This window comes from Ruditapes philippinarum, unplaced genomic scaffold, assembly GCF_026571515.1.
Source record: "Ruditapes philippinarum isolate M1 unplaced genomic scaffold, ASM2657151v2 ctg770_1_1_1_1, whole genome shotgun sequence".
Lineage (NCBI taxonomy): Eukaryota > Metazoa > Mollusca > Bivalvia > Venerida > Veneridae > Ruditapes > Ruditapes philippinarum.
The window spans coordinates 608,676-631,229 of record NW_026859620.1 but is presented as its reverse complement, the minus strand read 5'-3'; the positions used below and the strand labels follow the sequence as shown (position 1 = coordinate 631,229).

Genomic DNA, 22,554 nt, shown 5'->3' with positions numbered 1-22,554 from the left:
TTCATCCCTATTCTGAACCATTCAACGTAATACATGCAATTAAGATATCGTTAAAAGTAATCTCAGACGAGCCCGAACTTGTAATGCTTAAATTTCATCATTTTATGAATATTCTGAGCGGTAATTGTGACCATCTAGTAAAGGATCAATATTGAAAATCACCCTAGCCTTCTGCAGTTTGGGACCTGCTGCACAACACAGATTTGCTTTGTACACACTTCACTGCCTAGACTTTCTGCTGCAAATTCTGAATTTGTTGCGCAGCCTCGACTTGTTGCTCAACTTGGACTTGCTTCACAATTTTGACTTGCTGCAATATCTTGCTTTGCTGCATATCTTGGACTTGCTAAACAACCTGGACCTGCTGTGCAACGTAGACTTGCTGCAGTAATTGACTTTTGAACTTCATTTACTTGCTGCACTTTTAGACTTGCTTCACTATGTACAATGAACATCACTTCGTGCTTCTTCCGTTATTAGCGGACCTCTCTGAGACTAGCTTCCTTCCTGGGAAGCTAACTTCTCTAAGGCTTGCTTCTTTTCTAGGTATTGACCCGTTTTTAGACTTGCTTCTTTCCCAAAAAGCGGTCTTTTCTTAAACTTGCTTCTGTGCTTGAAAGCGACCAGTTCTAAGACTTGCCGCTTTATTGGGTACCGGATATCTCAAATACTGGTTTCTTTCCTAGGGAGCGGCCCATTCTAAGTCCTGCCTCTTTTCTGGAAGACTTGCGTCATCTTGACAAGCTGACTACGTGTTTACTATGAAATGGGTTTACTAGGGATTACTAGGAAAAGGGTATTTTCCTTAACTTCCTGCGTAACTTGTTTTGCCACATAAGCTACTTCCCGAGGATTTTGTCGCAAAACAGACTGCTTGAGAATCAGGCTTTTTTTTTCTCAAGTTTCATAAACTTTTGTTACGTTCTTTTTATTTCAAATTTCATTTCATACAAATACGCAACGCGGGAACTAAATGATACCAGAGTTTTGACGGAATGCCAAAATAAGGAATAAACCAAAATCGAGGATATTCTCTTTTTCAAATATTTTGACAATCAGAAACGATTTTAGACTTTTTAATGAGAAACCATTTCGGTTTGTAACATACTCTAGGGGACCAACCCTTGACTCAAGGAAATTGTAAAAAGTAACAAAAAGATGGAACATATCAGAAAAAAATCTCAATCACCCCTTACAAATGAAAAAGTCACGCTTTAAACCATTGGGCAAAAAATGATTTCCTATTGTTAAAAATGGTATGTGTTAGGTTAACATTTTTATGTAAAGTTACTTAATACGGAATCAACAATAGTAAATACTCGACTGAAGCGATCATGATAATTAAGTAACGTGAGCAATCACTTTAATCATTTTAAGATTTTTTGTCTTTTCATTCAACTCATGTTTTAGAAACAACCTTATAATAAAAATTATTCCTGCATAATTTTTAGTAAAAAGTTTCTGACCTCTTTCTGGTTGATGTCGTATGCACGTGAGATTTCCAGTAATATATGTTTCTGCGAGTTTAACTTGACTTTTTGTTTTGTAAAGGGCTCGCTTTTTTATCTGCAATAAAAAATACAACATGCACATACACGTTATTGTCTGAAGAATTTGTTAAGCATTTTTACGAAATATATACTCGTGTAACTATTATTTGTTCTCACTTACAATCTTTAAAATTAGTTTTAAGGCCTTTTAAATCAAAGCTATGAGACAATTTCATTGTAGATGTGTTTGAGATAAGTCCATTGAAGAGTTTTAGCGCAACATTGATGTGTAGAATTAACATTTTAAAGTATTAAAAAAAAATATTTTGATTGAAAAAAATAACATCTTAATATGTCACTTTGACACTTTAAACTAAAACTTTCAAATTTTGTCTGTCAAATGTACACAAAAAAGCGTTAGACGTACACAGAAATGGGTAAAATTCATATTTTACACTGTTTATTTAACATTTTAACTGTAAACATTTGCATTTTAAATTGTTAAATTACGATTTAATCTGAAAGAAAACCATTTTAATCTGTTATTACACATTAATCTGTATTTTATTATAATTTTAAGTGTAAATTTTACGGATTTATGTGTAAAGTTAACAGTAAAGATTTATGTGTAATCGTATCCCTAATGAAGTGCTGAATGTTACCTGTCCTATTTACCGCACCATTTTTCTTCGTGCATAATTTCATACATGAGCGGACACCTGATTAGAATCAACGGCCTTCCGTAAGTGAGCTGAATAGCTTCATAACATGAATAAATACAAAGTCCTTGATGGGATTCGAACCTATGGTTGTGATGGATAAATGATGAATATACAGCGACCTTATCCACTTTGCTAAAAATCGACGTTACCAAAGTACAAAATCATAACATTTTAGGAATGAAGTGGAATGAGTGCGGCTATGCTTAAGACTGCAAATAAACATACCTTTTTCACGTGGTGAATACTTGAATAAAGAGTACCGGCAGGCCTCTCAAACTCAATTGTAAAATCTCTTTTCTTGACAAATTCTAGCTTGTCTTTAGAACTTGCTGTTACAGTTGGAAAACCTGTAAGAAAATAAAGTGTTAAAGTGTTACCATCTGCAGAAACACCAGAACACAGTGTAAGCCTGAGACTGCACGGCGAGATATTTAATAGGTCCTAGAGCTTCAGTAATTATACATTCACGAAAATGAAGTATTTCTTGAATAAAAGTATATGTCTGTTTGGGCAAGTCCACTTGTTCTATAATCACTTTTAAAGGGAAGTTAAATGCAAAATATGTGTTCAAAACAATAGCTAGAGAAGTTTCCAAAAGTATTACAAATGAAAAACAACTGAATATATATCATTTTCGTTGAAGTTTATATTTATCGGTGACCTATAAATTTTTGGTTTACATGAACATTTTCTGTTAATATATATTCTTCGATTATGTATAATTATCTTAAATACACTTTTATACGTACAGTTGTCACTTGATATTATTATATTTTGTAATTAACAATACTGATTTTTTATTTAACGAGAACACAGCTGTTAAATTAACACTAGAGGAGGTTCTTGCCAATATAGTCAAAAATAGGCCAAACGTGTACTAGTCCAATAAAATCAGTATGGCAACGTACCAAAGAAACTGTTATGAACTTGTTATTTAACACTACCAATTATTAACGTGATAATACTTGCCAATGTCAATACATAAATAAAGGCTATAAGTAATAGTTTGTGTTAAAAACATTTAATTATCGCCATTTATAAAGACATTTTACTTTGATGGCTAAGAAATTAAAAGATACGGACGGATAATTTACCAAAATATTTTATGGTCGGCGGTTCTTAAAAAATCGTTTCATTTATCCCTTTCATTTTAATAATGACATCTCAGCCAAAGCGAAAGCGTGGTCACCCGAGAATTATAGATTGGGTTAGAAAACTACAAAAAGTAAAAAGGAAACAAATCGCTCATGTATTTATTTCAAAAATGAACGAAGGTGCATTTGCGAAACAAAATGCAGAGATATAAATAATTTAAAATCTAACAATGTTGCTGGCATGAAAACATATGTATCTTTTCACTGGAGATTCCAAATTTTATCAATATTAAATTTTCATACATGAAGAACTCATATTACCCAGTGGTTCAGGGGTAGAATGCTTGTCATGTGTGAAAGCAGTTGTTGGTTCGAGTCTCACACAGACTTTTTATTTCATATTCTTTTATTGTTTGCAGCACATAAAACAATACAAGAGTAGATGTAATGAAAATGGTTCTATTTTTAAAAGTTTTCTGAGGAATGCTCTAGCTAGAAATTGTTACCCAAAATCCTACACTTTTAGTAACCAAGCTACGTGGGTATTATGTTTTGAATGTTTAGTTGATTCCGAAATGTCAGTTTTGCTTGATTTCACTAATAGGGTCCAAAGTGGAAGTAGGCTATCTGTAATTTTATTTTGTTGTCAAACGTGTGCACTGGCCGATATGCAATTAACAAATATGGATTCCTTTCGAAATTTTGCGACAGGGAACGGATAATCTAAATATTAAAAGTACAAAGTTGAATTAGGTTTCATCGGCTCTACGTAAATATTTTTTAAAGATGTTGATTTAATTATGTCATATAATGGTATATAGTGTATAAGGGCATACATGTTTTCATTTTGTGAATATAATGCCTTCTCATATAGTTGACTAGTATTTCAGGTTTCAGTTGACAGGTTTCTCTTTTCACAAGTTTTACATAATCGGGTTTGTCCTGTGTACGTGCAAAAGAAAGACTGTATGACTGATCAATCTAAAAAAGACCCCACGCCACGAACAATAGAGCGGGTGTGTCAGATAAAGTGTCAAAAATCACAAAAAGTAATTCAATTATAGAAATGGCTTTGAGATAGTAATTTGTCAACTAAGGCGTTTTGACACGCAAAAATAGAAGGTAAATTAGCATGAAGATAAAATTACGCAATGCAGGTGCCTCATTAAGTCTTCGCTGAAAGAAGCTATTGATTAAAAGGCAATAAATTAAAGAAATGAAAATGACTCTTAACTTTATAAATGTCCTTGCTTCAAAACAGTGATATAGTAAAGTTTAAAATATAAAATTACTAATCACAAAAGGCATAGAAAACAACCTAAAATAGCAAGTCAGCTTTATAAAGTCATTGTATTGAACTAAGATTAATTTTGGTAATAATATATCAGTGAAAAAGAATTTGATTCTTGTTGCATAAATATACCTTAAATGATAAAGAAATGATAAGCAAAATTGTGATTAATTACTTAAAGTATGCAATTAATTAATAAGAATTTCCATTATAGAGTGAAAGTTGAATAAAGCATGCAAATAATGCTGAAATTCATTGAACAGATTAAGACCGGGGATGAATATAATTTAAAAATTAGCAATAATTTATTTGACACTAGTACCAGTACTTGTGTACCAAAACTATAAAGGACATTTAATATTTTTACAGCTTAATTAACTTGTACAGTATTTATAGCACAAACTTGCCATGAGTAAAACCACCATGTCCCGTAAGCTAGCTTGATTGTTTCTTCACATGAAAGAGTCTAAAGTCCCTGGATGGATTCGAACCCACAGCGATTAGTGGCTATTGATTTGAAGTCAACGACCTCTATTATTCGGCCACGCCAACCTCCGTCAAAATAATACTCAATCATAATTTATTTAGCTATGTAAATAAAAGAGGGCAGTTCTTCAATGCGATATATTGTTATTTGATTCAGACGCTTGTCGGTTTTTTTCCTGTGAATTTTGGTTCCGCAAAAATTTAGTTGAAGAACTCTTGTTTGACATGCTTCACATCTTGGAACTCTTGGACAAGAAACGTCTATTTTATTACTTCATAAAATACATAAAAAAGATTAAATTTTAATTTGGGTAAGTTTAAAGGAACTCCACTGAGATCAAAAAGCCTAAAACCAGAAAATTATTAATTCGTATAGAAATCAAGTGAAACGATGCAACGCTTTTCACTTTAGGTCATTTTGCACAATGAAAATGGTGATTCTGAAAAAATAGGGAATGATTTAAAAATTAACAAACAAGTTAATTGTCTAAACATACATGAAATGGTATACAAATATGGTTAAAAAACCTCAGTAGAGTGCCTTTAAGGGGTCAATTGAGTGCTTAGTTATTATAGTTATTTTTATAAGATAAATACATTTTGGAAAAATAGACAGCATACGAACCCATGTTAGAAAATCCTGACACTGCATGAACTGGTCTCATGGCGTGAAAAGGTTCATATCTGTATAGATAACATAAGAAAAATAAGCATGTGATTTCCAACGGCAAATGAACAATGAAATATAGCAATTTCATGCCCCAAAGTTATTTTACACTTTTAAAGAAATGACTTTACAATTAAAACACACATCTTATTGCCATAGTAATACCGAGTATTATTTGTCAGGTAGGCAAAGTTTCAAAACATTAAACTACGAAAACGGGATGGATGGAAATAGTATTGTTTTTGTTTTTTTTTCTTTTGATTTTTCGGCTCACCAACACAATTAAGGTCATATGGTGTCGAACAGGAATCATAATTTTTCCTTACCTCGGCTGTCACAAACTTAAAGCAACATCATGAGTCAAAACACCTCACCTGCTGGAGCTAAGAGATGCATAGATTCCAAAAATTTGAACCCATTAAGTCGCCTCTTACGAGGGTAAAACGGTGAATACAATTTTAATGCCTCAACCGGTTAAGGCAACACCTCAGGTACAATGGGTACGAACGTAGGAATTCGAGTGAATAATAAGCAGAACATATATAAATAAAAACATTTTACCGGCTAAATATATATATATACATTCTAAGGTAGAGAATAGAAATTTTGATTTACAAAATATAGTAAAATATTTCATGATATTTTTTCTTCCTGTCAGTTAGGCCAAGGAATTATGATTATGGAATGGCAAGCAAATTGCATGTCACAATACTTCTTATTTATTGGTAACATTAGTATATTATGTGCTATATTTTTCAATATCAGCTATATTTAATACCCAGCTTTAGTTGAAAAGTCAATGTTAATATCTTCCTCTATCATCACGCTATGAATTGTGTTTAAGTCTTCATTGAAATGTAAAATCTGAAAGGTACAATAGAACCATTTCTATTAAAATACACGGTCTGTACATTGAATTACTTTGTGTTTAGTTACTTATTTTTTTGCAATACACTTCTATAGGTTATATAAATACTGTGGTCTTTTGTCGATTTATTATACAACAAATAAATAAACGTTATCAAAATCGATGAATATTAATTGAAAATTACTACTTTTTATTTGGAACAGGGAGATAAAGAGCATAACACTAGACTAAGTATAAAAACACGATCATATCATTTGAAAAGAACTCGTTAACCAAACGATTGAAGTGTTCTATGTAGTCTTTCTATTCAGCGGCGGAGGCAGTCTAAGTGAATATTTTTTTGAAATTGTAATATTTTATTTATTTTCATGAGTAATTTGTATGTATCAAAATCTACTCTTTACCTTTGCATACGTTCCGTTTCCATTTACGGCTTGGATCTGTGTAGAATTTCTTGTCTTTATGTATTCATAACCCTTTGATGTTTTACGGACGGTATATGAGGCATTGTGAGGTCCTGATAAATATTGATTTGAATTTATAGAAATGACACTGCATTTCTAAAAAAGACTTTTGTATTTCAAAAAGTAACGTTGCTTATTATTACTTGAAGAGACAGATTTGTATACCAAAATTAAAGTTAGTGTCAAGTATTGATAACATTGAGCTTGGCTATTAAACTCTTCGGAAAAAAGGGAAAAGAAAAATTGAAAACAGTTATTATCGAAACTGTTCATGGTGCATTTACATTTTTCATAAATTTTCATTAACGTCAATGAGCCAAACGCAATCGTTACTATAAACTGGATATAACATCCATGCATCTAAAATTGGATATCTTTACCTTCTCTTCCAATTTCGTTTGTTTTGTATCCCCAGCCTTGTTGGTTTCTTTCGTGATCAACCTGAAAAAATATAATATTTGCAAAGCTTTATAAGTCCGTCAAGCCCGTGCAAAAGAAATTAGTTTTTTTATGTTATAGCAAGACCATCTTTCTTTATGGTACATTAAAGTGTGTTATTTGCCTCCCGTGAATCAAATCAAAAGAGGTAAATATCGAAAAACAAACTTATGCATACTCATGTTTTCTTAAATTCAGTGTATTCCTGAATTCAAAATTTATAGTTCACTTATTTGCAAATAAAATGTTTTTAACATGCAAGAACACCATTCCCAGTTTTTTTACAGTCGAGTTTGAATGAAACTTTAGCCAAAGAAGTGTGATTCCATTTATCAGTCCAATTTTGTAAATTAATAAAGGATATTAAAAATACTTATATGATATTCTAAAATGAAATATCAATTTTATTTGACCAATGTTGAAATAATTTTGAAGGCAATTTATTTAGTCTCTAAAAAAGTAAAATTTAAATAACATTACAAAGTAAGAATCGTTAATTGATACTGAACAGATCATTTTATCTTGTTTTGCTGTTAATTGAAGGTTGGCTTTAGTTAAGCGGGTGGGGATGAGTCCGTTCTATATCATTTTTCACAAATTATTTTAGTTAGGCTAGGATTCTGGTCAAATATCTCCAAATTCTAAAGAATATGTATCGTATGATCATGTAAATAATACAAAAAAGTACAGCCCAATGATCATCAAAATGTACTCGATGCCAAAATTCGAAGGCAAAGCAACAAGAAAATCACCTACAACGACCCAAACGAATCAAGACAAAAGACGAAAATTAAAACATTTCAGTTCAGAAGGCTTTAAGAACTGTCCATTATAAGATCTTTCGCTTGGTCCGTCAGATGTGATCATCAGAGGAAAGCAAGCATACAACGGAAAAGGTTGAAACTAAACATGTAGACAGAAGAAAAATTACTATGACACATGATCCTTCGAAGTTTATAAACCACATCCGGTAAGTCCGATTATTGTGTAGAACAATATTTTAAAATGTTTATGACCTACACTCAGATCTGCATTTCAGATCAGATTTGATGAAACCCCACTACGTATTGAAAGCGGCTGTTATGAGACAATGTCTGAAAATTAATGTATTTGTCCATTTGGTTGTAACAATGTGGAATCGGAAGTTAATGTACTTATTTACTGTCCAAAATAATTTTCCTACATAAAAACATATTATTTGTTAAAACAATTTATATTAAATCAACTTCCTTTAATATTAAAATACCAAGATAAAATTAAGTTCACCCATCATGCATTGATAAGAAATTTAGCCAAAGACCTGATAAATAAGAAATGATATATGAACAATAAAGTTATAAACAGGGAAGGGTTGTTTATATTTGAACAGAATTTGTTCTGTTAAGATGTGTTCGACCTCCAAGTTTTCTAATTTTTACAACTTTTTTAAAGATTGTATGTTAATACTCTTTTAAGTTAATTCAGTATTCAATTTTAATTTTTTACAATGACATGTTAATTCTGTTAACTTGTTAATGTCAATCCTATTGATTTATCGCATCCATTCAGTATTATTACTTAAAGAATGGCTATGTTCGAAATTTATGTTTTACTATTTGAAGAAGCCCTCGAACTTACTTAATCCCTCTCCTTGGCTCCGGCTTTAAATGAGTCCTCATTGAGTTGTTAGTGCACCAAAAGGATTAATTAACCCAATGAAAATAATTCTAAGTATCTGAATTAAAAACCTCATGCTATATGTTTTCTTTCTGTACTTATGTTTAACTTTACAAAATGTTATCTACTACCTCATTACGATGATGAAGTTTAGCTGAAAGCATTCCAGCAAATCCTTTCTTAATCAAAAGAACCTCATCGTCTTCATCAGCCGGGTGATAAACCTTTCGTATTTCACCTCGACGGCTTATCTCAAAGGAGAACCTGGGTTAAACAAATTCTTAAATTATGGTTCTGTTATTTCAATGGCGTAGAATTTACAAAACTGTTCACGTTTTTAGAATAAAAATCATAAACATTAGAAAAGGATCAATAATGTAATTTTTACAATATTTAATTTATGCTTTCATATGAACTTTATAAGCTCTGAATTAAAAGCCTCTCAAAATAAGTTTTATACATACAGTAGAGATTACAACGATATATATCAATTAAGCGCTATACAAGTATGTCGGTAAATTATGACTTCAAAATTAAAGGCATGCGAGTTTCTGTTACTTTTTATATGAAAAAACGTTGTCTTCAAACTTACCATTTAGAGAAGTTCTGATGATGATTGTCTGCCTCTGACAAAAAACAATGATATACAAATCAGTAAAAATGATAACGCAAAAAGGTAAGTTAACAATTCATTAACAACTCTATATATTAAAAAAAAGAAAGTGGGGGAAATGGCATAACTTTTAAATGATGTTTATCTTAACTTAGTTTATAACAGTAGGAACATTATGACTCAGGAGCACTTACCTGAAATACATTGCTAGAAAGGGTTACAGTTTAAATTCTTCAATGCTTTAGTCAGTTATTCTACAAATCTCTTGTTCTGCGAGATGTCTATTACAATTATGCTGTATGACCAATACTCTTGGCATTGAAATTTCACATATCGATATGGAGAGTTAAATGTATTGTCTTGTATAAGTCTATATGAATTAAATGATCCTCGGGACAGGAACTTATTTTGACACCAGGGGCATGATTTATAGAATTTATTTAGAGGACCACAAGGTGATACTACATGACAAATAATTAAGCTCTTGGCATTATTGTTTTACAGACATTTTAATGATTAAGTATATGTTCATTAAATGACCCCCGGGATGGGAACGGAAAATGTTTTAGCTCTTTGCATTAAATTTTCAGAATATACATATAACTTAAGTTTAGGATTGCAATTTTGTGCTACACACAAAATGTCTAAACGCTGTACATTGTAGTTTCTACAGAGAAGATTTTTAAAACATTTTTACTATACAAGTCTATGTAAACTTTATGATCCCAGGGCTGGGCCATTTTTAACCGCTGGGGTATGATTTATATAATATTGTAAATTTCCGCTAGGCAATGCTACTTGCCAAATATCAAAGCTATAGGCAATGTTGTTTCACTAAATAAAGCATAAATGTATTTTCCCCTTCTAAGTCTTTTTGGACTAAGTGCCCCTTGGTAGGGCGGAAGGCATGATTAATATAATTTTATAGAGGACCACCAGGTAAATATATGCTTCATGCAAAATATCTTAGCTTTGGGCATTGTACTTAAAATCTAGGCTGTAGGCATTTTGGGTTCACAAAAGGACAGAAATGGAAACTAGGGACTTCAGGGATTGGGCCAAATTAAATCTCAGGGACATGATTGATAGAACTTTTGAAAAGGACAACAAGGTGATGTTACGAGGAAGATATCTAAGCAATGTGCGCTTATGCATTGTACTTTCAGAAAATAAAACTTTTAATACATTTTATTATTAATACAAGTATATGGGAGAAAAAGGTGATCCCAGGGATGGGCCATTTTTGATGGCCTCTAGGAAATGCTACATGCCAAATATCTAATTTCTTGCCAATACACAAAAGAAGGCATTAACAAAAGAAACATAAATGTTCCTGTAAAAGTATATTAACGAAGTGACCACAAGGACGGGGACCAATTTTGACCCAAATGGCACGATTTATATATTTTAAAAGGACCCAAGGGGATGCTACTTGCAAAATGTCTCAGCAAAACGAAAATGTTTATCATACATGTCTATGTAAACTAAGTGACCCCAGGGGAGGGTCCATTTTTAACCCAAGGGGCATGGCTTATGATTTTAGATGTTTAACAGGAAACGCTACATGCAATTTATATATATATACAATTACTCGTACTCGTGAACGAAGTGACTATTTTGACCCATAAGGCATGATTTATATAGCTTAAATTATGGACCACAAAGCTATGGCACATTCAAAATATGTAAACGCTGGGCCTTGTTATTTCAGAAAAGAAAATTTCTTGTGATATTTTGCTTAACAATTCTATGTAAGTGACCCATAGGACGTAGCCTTTTTTGACCCCAGGTACAAGACTTACATATGTTTGGTAGATGTCCACTAAGAAATACTGCATGCCAAATATCTATGCTCTAGGCATTCTAGTTTTACAAACTAAGACTAAAATGTATTTTCCTTTAAGTCCATGTGAAATAAGTGAAGCCCTTGCAAATTTTGACCCCAAGGGGATGATTTGTATAAATGTTGTTTGCGATCACAAGGTGGTACTTTTTGAAAACATCTTAGAGCTAGGCTCCTTTGACCTACTTATGCTGAGCAAAAAAGTATGTGACAAAACAAAGTTAACAAACATTTAAATTTAAGCGAAAGCAAGTTATTCACCTGGGTGCCCTTTCGGGCTAAATGTAAATTTGTGTACTACAAGGAGCAACTCTTGGTAGTCATCCTTTTCTGCTATGTTAACAAAGCCGATCTGAAAAAGATTTCGTACAGTTATTTGTACTTATTTCATCATGGTCAATATTTTGGAAGATAAGTTTATAAGGGAATAAAATAATTAAGTTAGAAACTTGGATGATAGTATTTTGAATTCATTTTTATTTGATAATGTGTTTCTTTTAATTTCAGGTGAAAATCGTCAAACAAATAGTAATTTGGAGTTTAAAACCATATGTGCCATTTTGTATAAATAAGTTTAGTAGGGAGGAAAAGGGGCACCATTGGTAGAGTCATGAGCACGAGCAGTCTTGGGTATGTTTTTCCTTCCATCCAATCATTTCAATGAAATATTCGATTGAAAAAGGAAATTAATATCAAATGAAATGTATGTGGAATAACAAGAGTATGACAAATGCTTTCATTGTACAAGTATAAGTATATATTCGCTAAAATGATTCGTCAAGCAAATCAGTATGTTACGTTTACCTGCCCTGTGGAGAGAAATGTTTGAACTTCTCGAAGCTCAATGACCGAGTTGAGATTGTACAGATATTCAAATCCCGGAGCATAATTGATGAAAGACGTTAACACTGTTGGAACAAAAACTGTGCAGACAAGCAAACACAGCACAAGGCTGAATCCGCGATCTGTTGATGTCATGATTCCAGCTACAACAGCCTGGGAAAGAATTAAACCCAGCTTTAACAAAATATGACTAAAATATTGTGTTGATTCCATGTTCACTGTATCTGTATATGTTTTAAGCGTAATAACAAATAACTTGAAAATATTACAACTTGAAGAATTAAGTAACTTAATCGTTATACAATTAAAATACAATTATAATATATAATTACTAAAGTTTGAAAAAGAAAACGTGTATGTTCAATTTTTTTTTATAATTATATTTTTTGACATTCTATATTAACTTTATTTTCTTTTTCAATAGTGTAAAACCCTATATTTCAGCAGCATAATGTAATGCAGATAAGATAAACAAATTAAATGGCAAGGTATATATATCTTTTTATCTGCACAAAAAAGGTAGATATATTATACAATGCATAGACTACAGAATGTTTTTGTTGTTGTTTTTAATAATTACGCTTCAATTCCCCTTTTCTGTCCATTTATTTAAAATAGATTATTTTTTTAATGTCCAGTATTACAATTAAATGTTTTATGATCATTTAAGTGTAAATCAGTGTCTGAATTAGTTGTATTATTTTCGTATACCTATTAAAACAAGGGACAATTAGAATCAAAACATTTTGTTTGGATTATTTTTTTTGCACGAACTTTCAAAAATGTTGCAACACCTCAAACTTAGTATAAACTATGTTAAAAAATAAAACAACATGCAATTGTAATTTTTGATTAGCACTTATAATAATAAAATCAAACAAATCTTTTATCTAAAAGCTAAATGTAGAAAATATAGACTTACTTCTTTGGCGTCATCTCATCCTTTGCCTTTGAATTAGAATTACAATCCTTTATCGCAAGAGGAATTGCTTTTGCCTATATCTTATTGGGTAGAATATTTTAGCCAATCGATAGCTTTGTTGTTATGCGTTCCTATGTCAAATTTGATCTCACACTTCTATTGCTTGATCAGCGATGAATGAACAGTTTAAGGAGAACAACGGACATCTAAACAGAAGCAAAATAATGATATTAGAAATGGATGCTGTCGTTTTGCAGTTGCTCTTGATTGCAGTTTGCTTCAGGTAATACATGTTTTTCAGTATATTCATTCTTGTTAATCAAAATGAAATGTTAGCATATTAAGTACACTGAAACTTTAATCTTTGAAAATTGATGTGATTTTATAACTTATGCTGTACTTAAATATTTTTAATTAACAAAAGAAATATTTTATGTTATTATGTCATAAGGCAAAACAAAACGCAACATAAAAATAGAATACATTGTATTGTGCAGAAGCCTCATTTCTGCTATAATTCATTATATAAACTATGACCACTTATTGAAAAAAATAACATTCTGAGTATTTAAAGATTTATATTTGCCGTTTATAAATTCTGAAAAACACTAATTTCAAAATTCCTATGTGAAAGAAATGTGTCAGTATATTTCCTTTCGAGCGAATTCACATGCACGAAATCATTGCTAAATTTTAAATTTCAATACAAAATACTAACAACTGTATCTAAGTTTATACTTATTGCAAAAAAGCAACAGAAGTAAAAATGCTTAGGGTAAATGGCTTACTAGCATTCATTTGGAAAGAATAACAGAATTACAAAAATAAAAAGCTTTTGCGAAATAAAAATAAGCGCCTTATCGGGCATAACGGGCCTTAAAATAACGGTACAATATTTTTAACCGGAACATTATGTTCTGTCTCACAGTTTCCACATGTGTTAAATAACAGAGACATTCTAGTTTATAATTCTTTTGAGAAGCGAACATAAGATTAAACAACATAATTTTACCTTTTTAAATTTTATAAAAATATTGCAATAATTATATTTAGCTTTATTCCCTTTAAATAGAGTCTAACTAGAATCTGAATGATACATTGGTGAAAGGTTTATTCATAAGTTGTAATGACCTTTCATGACAATTGTATAATAGATAGAATACATTATATTATGTACACTGTCGCCACAGTATTGGCAATATTTTGATGAGATGTCACTTGATCTACGCTTTTCTTTTGTTAGGCAATGAATTTTAACAATTTCATTTGTATTGTTGTGATCGTAACATTAACCCATTACTTCATGAGCATTTTGTGATAAATGGCTGTTTTCATTGAAAAGTCTCCCGTTACAAGTTCAAATTGCTATAAATCTATAAAAACTGCTTCAATACTGATCAAACTTGGCACAAATGTTGACTGAATCATTGCCTTTGTAACAACATGCCAAGGCTTAAATTTCCTGTTACCATGGCAACGAGGGGACATCTAAAATTGCCAAAAATCACTATTTTGCGTTGATTTTTCCCATCAAAATTTATTTCAAAGTGCTGCAACTTCTCAATGGATTGAGATAGAGTCAAATGCTTTTCAGCGTTGATTACACGTTACCTTATGAATCGATCTGGGGTCATCTTTAGCTTCTCACAAGTCCAAAATTTTCTTGGCGATGAGGGGGACTGCCGCCCCCTTCAAACCCCCCCCAAACAGAAGGGGATGTGCCCCCTTCTGGCAACCCCCTGATGTATCTTTTGCTTGGGGGCCGCGCCGAAAAAGTGGTCACTTTTTAAACAAATTTCTCAAACAAAAACAAGTGTTGAGGGCCTAAATAAGGCATTTTTCACTATTTGAGACAACAATAAAGGGGGGGAATGAAAAAGGCGTTGAAAAGGCGTGTATATCGGGTATTGGGTTAACAGAAAATGATGAAAATACCTGAAATTACCCAAAATCGCATTTTTCCGTGTTTAAACATGGCCCTAGCCTATTATAAATTTTGAAGAAAAAGCTGTTGTTTTGTAATTTTTTTTAGTTTTTTCATTAATCCAGAAAATGCGATGAAAATACCTGAAATTACCCACAAAATCGCGTTCTTCCCATGTTTTAAACAGGCGCCTAACATGGATAACATTTAATTTTTTTTATTTTTTCAAAACAGAAAATGATGAAAATACCTGAAATTACCCAAAATCGCGTTTTTTACCATGTTTAAACATGGCCTAACATATAAATTTGAAGAAAAATTGTTGTTTTATAGATTTTTTTAGTTTTTTCATTACTTCATGAGCATTTTGTGAAAAATGGCTGTTTTCATTGAAAAGTCTCCCGTTACAATTCATAAGTATAAAATTTTAATAAAAACCCTGTTTCAATACCTTAATCAAACTTTGATCTGGGGTCAATTTTAAAGCTATCGAAGTCCAAAAAAATTTCCCCTTGGCGCGATTCAGGGGAACTGCCGCCCCCTTGCAAGAACCCCCCCCCCCCAAACAGAAAAAGGGGATGTTGCCCCTTTCCCTGGGAAAAACCCCTGACTAATCTTTTGTTTTGGGGGGGCGCGCCGGAAAAAAGTGGTCATTTTTTTTAAAACACATCTTTTCTCAAACAACGAAATTCCCAAAACTGTTGGGATGCCTTGTTTAAATAACCATTTTTCACCATTTTGAGATCAAACCCAATAAACGGGGGGGGGCGGGTGCTGAAAAAGGCGTTTAAAAAGGCGTGTAAAATCGGTTTAATGGGTTAAGGCGTATTGGCCCTAAGTGTAATAAAGGGGGAAAGGCTTAAACAATTTATTGTCTCTTAATTTTGATCATAGAACTTTAAACCTACGACAAAACCTTGGCTATTTTAAAAATACAATATGCTTAGCGCAATGCATTATATTCTTTGTTGGGATTAAATAAATTTAGACGTATAAAGGAAATAAGGATTTCGTCTGTCAAGTAACATGTGCGCAGATTGGGAAAAAAAGGTAAAATACTTTATTCTTTTCTTCATGCCCTAACCCATGAAGAATATAGTGAATGGAAAAGACGAAAAAAAATCCTTTATTTTTCTGTTTATACGGACTATACCTCCAGCAGAAGCCATTTAAAAAAATTGTCAATCTTACGTCCTGTAAAGAAGACCACTTTTAATGAACCCCCGTTACTTTTCCTAGTTGGGTTTTAATAAAAGTTGAAATGTATTTTGGTGGTCCTGGCTGGGGCCAAGTTTAAAGAAATTCTTCTTTGATATGCCTATTTTTTTTCCTAAAGTCTTTGCCCCGCCTTTTTAAGTATTTTTAAATAGATAAACAATAGCCCAAGAATTTTTAACAATTCTAGCCAAGAAACTTTTCGCTCCATTTCAACGTTGGGGAAATTTGTCTCCATGCCTTATAATTTCCTCATACATTAATGGCCGTCTTATCAAAACTGTAAAAATCCTTGGCGATGATAAAACCTTAATTTTTTCGCATGTTTTTGCCTGAAACTGTAAACCCTATTTACAGCACCAGTGTCCTATAAATGAAAGTTATTCGGAAAAAGAATGTCAAATTTCTCGATACATATATATTAACAAGTGCAACAATCGTTTTTAGTTCGGGCCGAAAGTATCTTTTTTAGAAAGATAACTTGTTGTTTAAAACGATTCCTTATTCAACCAATTTGCTTTTTCTAAATTACGTACAACTAATTTACAATAACATCTTCTTACAAAAATGCAATGTCCAAAATGCCATTTATAAAGAAAAGTATTATAGTAGTGGTCGGTTGGTGGTAGTGGTGGTGGTGGTAGTGATGGTAGTGGTGGTAGTGGTAGTGGTGGTAGTAGTGGTAGTGGTGGTGTAGGTAGTGGTGGTAGTGATGGTAGTGGTGGTAGTGGTAGTGGTGGTAGTAGTGGTAGTGGTGGTGTAGGTAGTGGTGGTAGTGGTTGTGGTAGTGGTGGTGGTAGTGGTAGTGGTGGTAGTAGTAGTAGTAGTAGTACTATACTATTATTATTATTATTATTAAATAAATAATGATAATAATAAAATTTAATTGACAATAATAATTATCATAATGATGGTAACAATTAAATTAGATAAATAATGATAAACAAAACATTTAAAGTGAAAATAATAATGATAATAATAATTATTATTATAATATGAGTACTAACAATGTTCAGAGGTTTTCTTTATACTTCATTTTAAATACAACTGTCTTTTATCAATGTATTAAGCACAAGACGTGTTTGTAAATAGTCTGTTATCAAATATGTGTGTATAAGTTACATGTAACAAAGGAAGCACTGTTATAGAAAATGTGCTTGCATCGACAAGCTTTCTTTTTTCTTTCGATTTCAGGTCAATATTTCCTTCATCTTACCTGATTGTAATGGGACTGACTTTTTGCAATGAAGATATATTCTAACGTCGTCCTTTTTCTTTCTTTCAGTTTGGCAGATACATATTGCATGGAATATTATGCGACATCTAAAAGAACATGCACCGGATGGTGGGGATGGTCGGGATGCAAAGATCTGTAATTACTTCTTTATATTATACTTGTTCTAAATTTTTTGTTATTCCAGTTTGTCAGGTCACTGTACAAAAAGTCAAAAGCAAAATGACAATATTTAGCGAAACATCAGTCACAAAAATTTTTGAAGGCTTATAAGAGAATGTAATTTTTAATAAGATAAAGGTTTTTAAGTATTTTAGAGGTCAAAAAAGCAAAATCCCCATTAAAGTATTAAAGATGGTAGGTGTTGGTCAATCAATTAGTGAGCATATCTTAGACTTTAAAACATATTATTACGCCAAAATCATTTTGATTTTAATAGTTTTAATGTTTGTAAATTGTGTTTATCTTGAGTCTTTGTGTTGTAAATTATTATAGAGGCATAACTTTCACTGAATAAAAAAATTCTTCAAAATTCCTTTAAAAGTGTAAAATACTTGCCTGTGTAAATGGTCAGTCACGATTAAATAAAAATAAAAGCACTATAGAATGCAGTTCTGCTGTTAACACAATTATAAATAAAGTAATTAGAAATGAAAATTATACTGTATATTCATTTTATAATTTTTGCAAGCATACCATATTGTATGTGTGAGAAGTAAATGGTAAATATCAAAGATCCTGTAACTCAATTTCTTTATGGTTTTATATCAAAAATAAAATGCTCAATTTCAAATGAAGAATTATCAATATCTTAAGTTCCAAAAAAGCATTATTTGTAACGATATTACCGAAATTACACTTCATGTTAATAAAGGGAGGTAATTAGAAATATAGTCTAGTCAATTTTTTCAATAAGAAATGAATGCATATAGTTTAATGATTACATCTAATGTAGAAACATATTTGCAATACATAATTGACATAATCTTAGATGTTTGAAAATTGTTTTAGAAGCATAAGTATCTACATATCGTTCTTTACTTATCGTAAATAAGGTAATATTTTCACGGGAATTCGTTTTTACGAGATTTAATTCTTAATTAAGAAATATTAATTACTTTTACGATATATTCGTCACAATGAAAAAAATATTTCGTAATTACGAAATATTAATTCGTAAGTACGAATTAATATTTCGTTTTTACGAAATAAATTCTGTGATTTTACGGAATCACAATCAGCACAATAGTCGTATTCCTTGTCGGCTCATTAGCTTGATATGGCATTTACTGTCTTTATATTAAGTGAGGGAGGAGGCTAGTGAGGCCCTGACCAGAAGATAACCCTTACTGATTTTTGGACAGGCACCACAGGTCAATGTCACAATGACCTTGATTTTAAAAATCACGCAAGGCCTTTTCCAGCTATGCTTCTGGTTTTAATTTGGGAAAATTATGTGGCATATTGTGAGTTGAGAAATTTTCAAAAAATTGAAAATGTACCTTACAGGTAAGTTTTAAAGGGGCTGGCCTCCAGATGACAGAAAAAGAAAATTTTCTCGTATTTAAGAATTTTGGTAACATTCATAAAGAAGGCTTTGAAAGTTAGTTCTTGGCTAAATATAAGTCAGGTAAACACAGTATACATAGTATTTTTTTTATTCCTTATTCTTATACCTTAACCCGACAGTATTACAGTACTGTATATCGCATGTTTATTGACTTGCCGCCATACTTAGTACAGGCACTGTGAAATTCTTCTTTTTTAAAAAAAATATATGGTGTCCAGGGGTTCAAATCCAGACACGGTCAGATATTTCCTTGTTTCGTTTTGTCTATTTTATTGAGTTTTGAATTTTTTATGATCGCACGGTGCCCATATATAAATTTTAAGGAAATATATTTTTAGTGAAAATTCGGAGGCCAGCCCCTTTAAGTTCTATTAATGTGTATGATAAAAGAAAGTTATAACATAGCCTGTTTTTTAAGAAACATGTCGGAAAAGATTAATTGTCCCAGTTGAATTTTTGCCAGCTGTTTATATATGTATTATACTCCGCCGAAAGGCGGCGGGGACATGGTTTTAGTCTCTGTCCGTCCATGCCTCCGTCCGTCTGTCCTTCAGTCCCGCATTTTCGTCTTGAGTATAACTTGAAGACTACTGAACAGATTGACTTGAAACTTGAAATATGAATGGATGCCAACTAGGAGAGTTCATTGTTCAAGAACCATAACTATACATAGTTTTTTTTTTTAAAAATGTCCCTTTTTTTATTTTTTCCAATTTGGGTTCTAATCCAGAACCCAAAAATTGATTTAAATATTTTAAGACATTGAATTGGAAACTTTTAAAAAATGAAAAGATTTTTAAAATTGTTGGAAAATTTAAAGTTTCGTTAAACGAAATTTAATTTTTTCTTTAAAAAGAATTGAGTCCAGGGGGAAAAAAGGGAGTTTTTAAAAGAAAGATTTTGAAAAACATTGGGAAAAAAATCCCAACCCAAATTTGTTCAGAATAAAATATGAGAATGCCCAAACTGAAGTTCCTTTTTTCGATTTAAGGTAAAGGGTGAGTAACCCAAAAGTAAACGGAAACACCCTATCTTTTTTATACAACCTTAAAATTGTTTCGTAAAAAAGCTTTTTGTTATCAAGGGGGAATATTTGCAATATTTCCCAAAATTCCAAATTTTCCTTTTTAGTAGGGGGTTGGGGATTCCCCAGAATAACCCAAACCAAAAACCCTTGGGGGATATTTAAAAAAAAATGTGTTTTTAATGTAAAAACACATTTTTTCTCCCCGGGAAAAATTTCTTTTCTGTTTTGAGGGGGAAAAAAGTTTTGAATTTCCAAAAAATCTTCTTGTAGGTAGTTCGTTGGGTTCCGGCGGAAAAAACCCAAAAAAGGTTTCCCCCCCTTATTCTGTTTTTTAAAAAAAGTATGTTTTTCGAACATTATTTGCAGGTTTATAGTGGGGTTGGGAAAAACCCCATCCACTTCTTAAATTTGTTTTTGGGGGTTAACGAAAAATAATAAAAATAGTTGGGGTATTTAAAAATGATTTAATATCAAACTAAACAACTTCCCAAAGGAAATTACCCAAAATTGGGAAATAATTGCTCTGTTTTTTTTGGTGGTTTTTTTAAACACTTATTTAAGTATATAATTATTATAATAATATGCATGTGATACAATGATTTCCAATTTACGTACTTTCGTGCGCAATTACTTTTATGCCAATAGACGTGTCATTAACTTTATTATTGAATTGACCTTACTAAATAACATAAACACTTTACTTTAAATAACTTGAGAAAGAAAATAATTATGATTAATTGCTCTTGAGTGACTATTTGATTCTAATCAAAACATTTCGAACACCATTTAAAAAATTGATGAACATCTAGATGTCACTTTGCATGTATTGAATAAATTATTTCGCTCCCTTCTACGGATAAATATTAATTGTGTAACTTTATCATGTTAAATGGTGAAGGCTAATTTTATCACCTTAAAAACTGATTATGTCATTTATTAAAGCAAACATATCCATTTAAGTGAGGTAATACAATACACACATTATTCATATGGCCATAATTATGTGAATACGAACAATAATTTTGAATACCTATGAAGTAAAAATCTAGATAAATTAGAAATTTTAAGGTAAGATACCTGTAATGGGTACATTAAGGAATCTGATCAAGCTTAATATTTTATCAAAGTACTCTATTTAACTTATTCAATTGCAACTTTTCAAAGACATTTACCATCAAGTTTTCAAATTATAAGCATTTTTATGTGAATAAACTGAATTGCCCCCAAAAAGTGGAGGTAGGGGTAAGGAATATATAAATTATATAAAAAACCTTTTGCTGCTTTTACTTATAATGTAAGTGTTTATTATGTTTCAAGACATGCATTCTGATAACAAAATAACAATAAACTGTTCATATAATGTATTGATTTCAGCCAATTGACTAAAACCTCATCCAAGATTTCTGAACACATAAAATATATATAAAATAAGAATTTTTTTTAAGTATTTGAATTGGGGCAAGCAAATTACTTCTATAACTTTTAATACTCTTCCATAGCAATCAAAATATGGAAATTTCATGACCTCTTTCCACATTACTTTTTTTGTCAAAAATGCGTTGTACTTTACTCTCTATTAGCATACCATATGTTTATTTATAGTTCACTCTACCCCTTCCACTGTTTTCATCCAATCATCATCGATATATTTTCAAATTTTTGCTCAACTTACGATATGTATATTTTGACATTGTGTACAATATCTAAGCATATTGTCCAACAATATTGACCTGGCACTTCATTAATTTTCGTAAATGTCACTGGTATCTAACATATACGTATATCGATATATTTGATTATTTGTTACCTTCACACGTCAATGAGTTGTGGTGTATCGGTATGTATGTATGTATGTATGTATGTATGTATGTATGTATGTGTGTGTGTGTGTGTCTGTCTGTCTGTCTGTCTGTCTGTCTGTCTGTCTGCGTGCGTGCGTGCGTGCGTGCGTGCGTGTATGTATGAGTTTTGGTGTGTGTGTGAGTGTGTGTTGGTGTGCGTGTAAGTGTGTGTCTTTATTAGAGTGTGAGTGTATGTGTGTTTTGTCTGTGCGTTTATGAGAGTGTTATTTATGCTCGCATGTGCCTGTGTAAGGAGCTCCAGTAATGAATGCCAGAGCCTCCATCGAGGTCTATATTATAAGCTACATTTTATTTCATTTTATGTCTTACTTAATTTGACATTATA

General features: G+C 31.6%; 2 protein-coding genes across 2 annotated transcripts in view; one reads left to right on the top strand and one right to left on the bottom strand.

The window, feature by feature from the left end:
• The window catches only part of LOC132757273 (uncharacterized), a 167,263-nt gene extending 154,641 nt beyond the window's left edge, over nucleotides 1-12,622 (bottom strand). Inside the window, exons 1-10 of the mRNA XM_060748524.1 lie at nucleotides 12,437-12,622; nucleotides 11,894-11,984; nucleotides 9,769-9,802; nucleotides 9,308-9,440; nucleotides 7,463-7,523; nucleotides 7,023-7,135; nucleotides 6,529-6,614; nucleotides 5,709-5,767; nucleotides 2,438-2,559; nucleotides 1,467-1,566 (exon numbers count right to left, since the gene is read on the bottom strand). Of these exons, the coding sequence (XP_060604507.1) occupies nucleotides 1,467-1,566; nucleotides 2,438-2,559; nucleotides 5,709-5,767; nucleotides 6,529-6,614; nucleotides 7,023-7,135; nucleotides 7,463-7,523; nucleotides 9,308-9,440; nucleotides 9,769-9,802; nucleotides 11,894-11,984; nucleotides 12,437-12,610 (973 nt within the window). The 5' untranslated portion in view covers nucleotides 12,611-12,622. The remainder of the gene's footprint in view (nucleotides 1-1,466; nucleotides 1,567-2,437; nucleotides 2,560-5,708; nucleotides 5,768-6,528; nucleotides 6,615-7,022; nucleotides 7,136-7,462; nucleotides 7,524-9,307; nucleotides 9,441-9,768; nucleotides 9,803-11,893; nucleotides 11,985-12,436) is intronic.
• Nucleotides 12,623-13,564: 942 nt separating this feature from the next.
• The window catches only part of LOC132757271 (uncharacterized), a 63,798-nt gene continuing 54,808 nt past the window's right edge, over nucleotides 13,565-22,554 (top strand). Inside the window, exons 1-2 of the mRNA XM_060748523.1 lie at nucleotides 13,565-13,680; nucleotides 17,822-17,908. Coding sequence (XP_060604506.1) covers nucleotides 13,571-13,680; nucleotides 17,822-17,908 — 197 coding nt within the window. The 5' untranslated portion in view covers nucleotides 13,565-13,570. The remainder of the gene's footprint in view (nucleotides 13,681-17,821; nucleotides 17,909-22,554) is intronic.